The sequence below is a fragment of the Pieris brassicae genome, chromosome 14, assembly GCF_905147105.1.
Source record: "Pieris brassicae chromosome 14, ilPieBrab1.1, whole genome shotgun sequence".
Taxonomy (NCBI): Eukaryota; Metazoa; Arthropoda; class Insecta; order Lepidoptera; family Pieridae; genus Pieris; species Pieris brassicae.
The window spans coordinates 4,302,596-4,309,993 of NC_059678.1; the positions used below are offsets into that span (position 1 = coordinate 4,302,596).

General features: G+C 31.7%; 1 protein-coding gene across 2 annotated transcripts; it reads left to right on the forward strand.

Annotated features, from left to right (window-relative positions):
- The first annotated feature begins 503 nt into the window (after positions 1 to 503).
- LOC123717941 (ferritin-1, chloroplastic) lies at positions 504 to 4,590 on the forward strand. Of its 2 annotated transcripts, none has more exons than XM_045674209.1 (5): positions 504 to 714; positions 1,094 to 1,209; positions 2,147 to 2,389; positions 3,324 to 3,511; positions 4,133 to 4,590. In XM_045674209.1, exons 2-5 carry the CDS (start codon positions 1,098 to 1,100, stop codon positions 4,295 to 4,297), a joined length of 708 nt encoding a protein of 235 aa, XP_045530165.1. In that variant the 5' UTR covers positions 504 to 714; positions 1,094 to 1,097; the 3' UTR covers positions 4,298 to 4,590. The 2 variants fall into 2 exon arrangements, with proteins under 2 accessions (XP_045530165.1, XP_045530166.1); XM_045674210.1 differs by having other exon boundaries at positions 505 to 714; positions 2,156 to 2,389.
- The last annotated feature ends 2,808 nt before the right edge of the window (positions 4,591 to 7,398 follow it).

Genomic DNA, 7,398 nt, shown 5'->3' on the forward strand with positions numbered 1-7,398 from the left:
AGAGATGGAAGATTCGAGGGCGTCGAGGTTTTGTGTTCCAAGGGAATTCGAGGTTTATTTTTTGGAATATAACCTTACTGGAAGCTGCAATGGTACGTTTTTGTAATATTTTAAACCTCTTTTGTCTTCTCAATACTTGGAAACAAATAAAAAAATCACAATATCATACTTATGCTGTGTTGATGCAATATGAAGAAATTCCTTGAAACACAAAACCTCGACGTTCTTTGTATGGCTATCGGTGCGCGGGATAAGGGGCGAAGGGTACAGTGTTGCGTATGCTTTAGTTTCCGTATATTTTTGGTAAATAAAACGCAAACTTATTCTCCATAAACTGCTGCAAATTCTATAAAGAGATTGATTTATGCTTTAGGTAGTACCCAAACCAAATTATATTTCATTGATTTCAATGAGTATTAAACTAGTCCGAGCAGAATGTAGAAAAAAAGCTAAATTTTATTAATGCATTGGTCACCCCAAAACAAGTAGCCAACTTCATCCACTATTTGGAATTATATTTGCTGTCAGCCGATCATACGCGGAAAATATTGATAAGTCATTCTATAAAATATTTTGTTTTGTCCCAGTAGGACACGAGTTAGATCACTATTCTTTGTCGAAGTCGCCTTCTGCGCCAGTGTGTGTAAAGGCTGCACTTTCGACGGTTTACCAGCACTTTTCTCTTGTTATTCAAATCAATTACGCATTAATTTGGTAAGTGCTTATATTGTTACCTACTTATACTTCCAAAGTGCAATTCGTATATGCCAATAAAGAACGTTCTATTTTTGAAATTTACTATTTTATTCGAGGTGCTGTTAAGTTCTTATGCTTTTTTAACACGGGCCATTCTATATTTATTTTTATGGCTTGGCTTAATACAATAAAATTAGAAATTATAATATTACTTAACAGATTGTGCATACCATTTATAAATCACTTTATCAACTAATTAATCAGTGTTATTTGGATTAATAACACCAATACGAGTTGTATTGGTTTTATCAATGATAAGATTTATTGTGTAGTCACAGATTTATAGATATTTTTTTGGATTAGACAATTATTGAAACAATTTGATTATTTATTTTAGAAATATGAAGGTCATCGCCGTGGCTATATCTTGCCTCCTGGCTCTATCTGCAGTTTCGGCTGATACATGCTTCAGTGATGTATCTATGGACTGCAGTCAAGCTTCTAACAGTCTTGGTAGGTGATTTTTTACTATAAAATTGTGTTTTAATTGAAAAAGGTTAATTAAACCTGCACTTAAAACAGCCAGTGTATTGTGCCACAATTTTTTTTTTAATTTTGTTTTTCCAATTTAAATTTTTTGTTCTCTATTTAAAAAAAAATGTGTTACAATTAATTGTACAAAGCTAAGTTTTTTTATTATTATTTAAAATAATAAATTGTGGGTGGATCTGTAACCTTATGAATTGAATTTCTTATAAATGTTGCAGTCATAATTAATTATATTATATATAGAATAACAAGAGAAAAAACACCAAGTTTGTATTTGTTCTTTATTATAATGTTGATGGATTTTGAGGAATATACAGTACAAAGGGTAGATGATGTTGTCTGGTTACTGATTATTTATAGGGCAAGTTGGTGATTAGCCTTAGTATCTTCTGAAAACAATTATAATTATCTCCGGGAACCAACTAAGTCTCAGTGATAATATTAGTATAGAAAATATAAATTAACATAGAGAGTTACATTACAGGAAAATCTTTAGATCTTGTAAAATATATAGATTATTGATTTATATTCTATACCTACTATTTTATCTTTGCCGATAATGCTGTGTCAAATAGATAATGTCATTATATTATCATATATAGATATTGCTTTGTCCCTTTCAGACACATCTATCTACATAAGTTTCCATAACCATCTTTATTAAAGTTTTTAATTATGACATCTGGTTCAGGGTTTGATTCCCAATTAAATTTAGAAAGTTTTGCAATGCATATTCATTATAAATTTTACTAATTTATTGATATTGGCCACATTGGGTAATTAACTGAATTTGGATGACAAAGATTTTCTTAAACATTATTTGATGGACACAAATAACATTGTTTCCTCTTATGTCTTTATAGAACTTGGGCTGCGAAATATCAATATGAAATATTTTAAGTTTTTTCAGGACTGCCAAGCTGTAACGCCATCTATGGCCACTTCAGTCGTCAAGGGAACGTAGCAAGCGAGATGCAAGCATATGCCAACTTGCACCTCCGTAGATCTTACGAATACTTACTTTCTGCTGCATATTACAACAACTACCAGACTAACAGAATGGGATTTAGCAAGTTGTTCACTAAACTTTCTGATGAAACTTGGGACAAGACAATTGAACTCATTAAGCATATTACAAAGAGAGGTGAGTGAACTTGATTAATATTATAATAGTTAACTTGTCAGAGCAAATAATACTTTAAAAGGTACATTATTCCAGCTATGCCTAGGCATACCCTTTTCTTATTATAATGCTAGCAGCCTGCTTTTTTGGCATTCAATGTGTATTAGTTCAACAGTTCCCTTGCATATTGTTTGTTGTAGTTTGGCGATGATAAATTTGGATTTTGATCTTTAAGAAACTTTCAATTTGTTACTTTGTTATTCTAACATGAAGTTTTGAAAAATCTTTAGTTTCGGTTACTTCCTGGCATATTTTACCTTATAATAATTTCACTGCTACTAGGCTGACTAACTGTAATCTACAGAAGTATTGTATAATTTAATATGTATAATTAACATATATTTGCTGTCAGCTACCGTAATAGATTTTATCTAAATCTGTTTAAATGAATTAAGTAATGAGTTATAAAAAACCACTTAAGGAGACTTAAAGTTAAATAAGATTGTGAGATCTAGCACTATCATCATAATTGTTTTAAGATGTGATGAGGAGCAGGATGTAGTTCCTAACATTAAATAAATTGGCGTTTTAAGAGTGATGCAGTATTTATTGCCACTACATCTTGTTCTACACTGTTGCTCCTGAGATCTGGCAGTAAATGTAAATTAAGAATTAAATTTTATACTGGCATTCATTGGTTTATATTATGTTACCTAAAATAAAAGAATTTTTTTATTATTATTAGTGGGTTGAAGGTATTTCTCTCTTGCAACAACTCCACAATGATTTGTATGTTGGTCATTAAAATTAATTTCCTTATGTTATTTAAAGATTCCTACAAAGCCTTCAATATACTACCCACACTTTTATTGATTATTGAATATAGAACTTTCCATTTTACAAGTAAATAGTGTGTGTGTCTATTTAAATTGACCAAGCGCTATTTTATGATTAGGTGGCACCATGGACTTCGCTCGTCGCAGCACCCAAGAGACAGTTACCGCTGCAAAGAACAGCACCATTGAACTCCAAGAATTGGAATCCTTAGCTCACGCTTTGGACACTCAGAAGGAAATCGCTGAACGTGCCTTCTTCATCCATCAGGAAGCCACCAGGAACAACCACAAAACACATGACCCAGAGGTAAGTTTCCTCATCTAGTCCTGGTGTTACTAGCCTGATATTTTAAATGAACATAGAAAATTGAATTCGAAATTCAAATTAGTAGAAATTAACCAAACAGTTAACTTTGTAGAGTAGAAAGTCTTAAATTTTTAACTTTATTCATTGTACTGTCCAAAATTTCAATTAATTATACAATAATTACAATTATTAATATTATAGTTTTATCATGATTGGCCATGTAATAGAAAAAAAGGTTCTTCCAGTATTTTTCATGTGTTCTTATTCCATTTATATACTAGATATAGGAGATTTACTTGTTATAGTAGAAATGGATTTTAAATCTTAAAATAAACTATATACTAACAAATAATGACAAATGGAGCAGCTTTTGTATCATAAATAATATTAACAAGAGGAATAATTTATTTATTAAAATTGAATATATAATCATATCATATTATTCAATATATAATTTACAGTATATGTTACAAGCTATCTATCCTAAAATACATGCCAACTATGGTAAACAAAAATATTATTAATAATATTTTAATTTTAGATTTCACTAATAATTTCTTGTTTATTAACGTTTAAGATCCTAAAGGTGTATATATTTATTAAATTATATATTTTGTATAGATTGCACAGTACTTAGAAGAAGAATTCATTGAAGACCAAGCACACACAATTAGGAGCCTTGCGGGACACACATCTGATCTCAAGCAGTTCATTGTGCAGAATGATGGCAAAGACTTGTCCATTGGCCTATATCTTTTTGATGAGTACCTTCAAAAGACCGTTTAAATGTTTAATCTGTAGCTTAGTTCCATTTTTAACCTGTATTTTTTTACTATTTAATCAAAATATTAATTGTTTAGCCTTCAAGTTCTAGGATTGTAGTTATATAATAAACTATATTTAAATGTAATTTTTGCTTAAGCAAAAATAGATAATAAATGTGATAGACTATCTGGTCAGCCATTTTTAAAATTACTGTAACTCTGGCAACATTATAATAGGTACAAATACGGCTGTTATTATAGTTCCATATTCAAATTGTATTTTTTTTTCTCAAATAAATTCTAATTAGCCCAAAACGTTTTTTATTTCCCAATCCCTTGAATTCTTAGCAGGTCTGGATACAGGCAGAAGTAAGGGTGCGACACAGAGTCAAGAATGGCTTTTTTTAATGTCATAGGAGGCAAACAGTAGTCAGTGTTGCAAGCGGTGGTCTGGAGGGAAGTACCATCTCGCCTGGCTGAGCACAGCTTATTAGAGGCTAATATTCTTCTCTTCGCGAAACTGAACGTCATTCGATATGTCAACGTCCAGTATTAACGAGAGTGTCTTCGAAAATAAGAGTTTCGATTTGAAGTCATGTTAAGAAAATTAATATTTTGACTTTGTGTTTCCCTAAGGGAATAATTTTAAGGAAATAAATATTATGACAGTCAATGTATTCTGGAAGCCTTATTGTATGTATAAACAAAATATATACGATTTTAAAACAAATGGTGATATTCACTCTACTAATAATAACCTCGTAATACTCGAAACAACTAATCTAAGCTAGACTAACCAGGCTCCAGAAGATTAACCACTCCTTATATGGAAATTGTATTCGTTTTTACAACTCCCAAGCGAAAATAGAGAATTATCACTGATAAAATTAATCATCAATAAACGTAAATTAATCAAAAAAGCTTTATATAAATTTGACAATTATTTAAATGATCCTAATCCTTGGGATTGTCATGCTCCAGTTCAAGTACTTATGCATGCTCTGCCTTACAATCAATATGTATGACTCAAAACTTCGCGAAGTTTCCAGCCAGTTCTTCTTGCCCGTTACGCCTTTGACTTGCAAACGGGTAGTAAATTTAGAATCAATTTAACATCTTTTCCGTTGACGTTCATAAGTGTACTTGTAAGTCTATATGAATGTAGTTATTTTGAGTTTGAGTATATAAAATGGTTAAATAGACCAACTTGTTTTTTAATATATTATACACGCGATTAAAGTTTTACGAATTTTAGAATAGTCCTGCAGAACATCTGTGAAAAGCCGTCAAGAAATTCCATTTTAAAAGATGAATATTACAATTATTTAAAAAAAACGTGTGTATGTACATGCGTTAGAAAATATACTATAATAAGATAAAAATCTTATTAAAAATTTATTCTACGGTTGTAGAAAAAACGACATTACCAATAGAAAAATCTAAAATTTTGACAATAGCTAACTTCATCGGGTTTTGTGACGCGCGCATCGTACAAAATAACTCTCATAATTTTACCCAACGCGACAAAAGTATAACAATATCAATATTAATTTAGTTAATGGTGGTATAATTCCCGCCAAATGTCGGCGTTTGGCCAAGGTCAATTCAAGGTTTCCTATCAAAAACTACACGCCTGAACCACCCATATATTGTAATATTCTATTACGTTAAATACATTTTATTCGTGATAAGGCTGAAATACTGGAGTGATTTGATTACATTTATTTATACACCAAAATACATACCTTACAGTAGGTACAAAGCCAATTCGATAATGTCAAAAATAATATATGTAATATTGAAACAATATCGCTCTGAGCTTAGTATGCGAACATAATATAAAGATTTCAATAGCCGGAGACAAAATTTAGTAGACGCAATGTCTTTGTTAACGGGGATTTGTGCAACAGACAGGCATCCGCCGCCCCGAAGACGCTTCGAGATTGCTCACGCCAACTTTACGTCTCGTCTTGTTTCTAATTAATTGTACCCCACCATTGCTAAGACAAAGAATGTTGGGTGCAATCTTGTTGAATCTACGCATTATTATTCACTAAAGCCGAGCTAGGCAAACCCACTGATAAAAAATACTTGAAAAACAAAACTAAACAATAATTCATAAACATTAATTGCCTTACCGTAAACGCTTCTGGGAAAAAACTAATTTAGTCAAACAACTTCGGAAGCTATTTACAGACAAGATGGCGGTTAATGATCAGCTGTGATTTGATTATTATTTTAAATTGACGTGATGCTTAAGACAATCATTATATCTTGTTAATTACTTTATATTATTTAGTCAAAATTTCATTTCAATTCAATCAATTGACTCCCGGTGGGGTCTTCTTTGAGAGGTACGACTTCCAACTGTTTAAAAAAAGAGAAAATTCAAATTCGTTTATATTAGGTCCTTACATATGAAATTGGCGTTTTGTATGTCAGGAACAAAAAGTCGAATATTTTTAAATATAATATATTTAATTAATCAAAGTATGAACCATTGTTTTCTATGCACTTTTGCCATCTCATAGGTAGTTCATTGATCCCTTTACTAAAAAAAACCAGTCGGACGGGAATCAATAAAATCTGTGAAGGCGATTTGGACTGTCCCATCAGAGTTAAATTTTTTCCCTTGCAAGAAGTTGTCCAAATTTCGAAAAAAATGGTAATCTGTTGGAGCAAGGTCCGGGGATTACGGAGGATGTCTTAGACATTCCAATTGAAGCTCTTCTAATTTGGTAGCCGTCTGTTGTGCAGTGTGTGGTCTAGCGGTTTCGTGAAGTAGCAGTGGCGTGGAGCGATTGACCAGCCTAGGTTGTTTAGCCGCTAGCTTTTCCATCATGGTTTGCAATTGCTGACAATAGACATCAGCCGTAATAGTCTGGCCAGATTTGAGAAAACTGCAATGAACAATACCGTCACTAGTGCACCAAACGCTTACAAGTAACTTTTTGGGGTTAATATTCGCTTTTTATTTTATTATTAGTGTTCCGACTTAATTTAAATTGAACTGCTGACACGGCACAGCCGAACAGTGCGTATTATACAGCCAGCTCAGAACAGTAATTTTATGTATGTGTGAAAATGTTAATATTATTTAAGATGTTGTTTTATAACAATAAA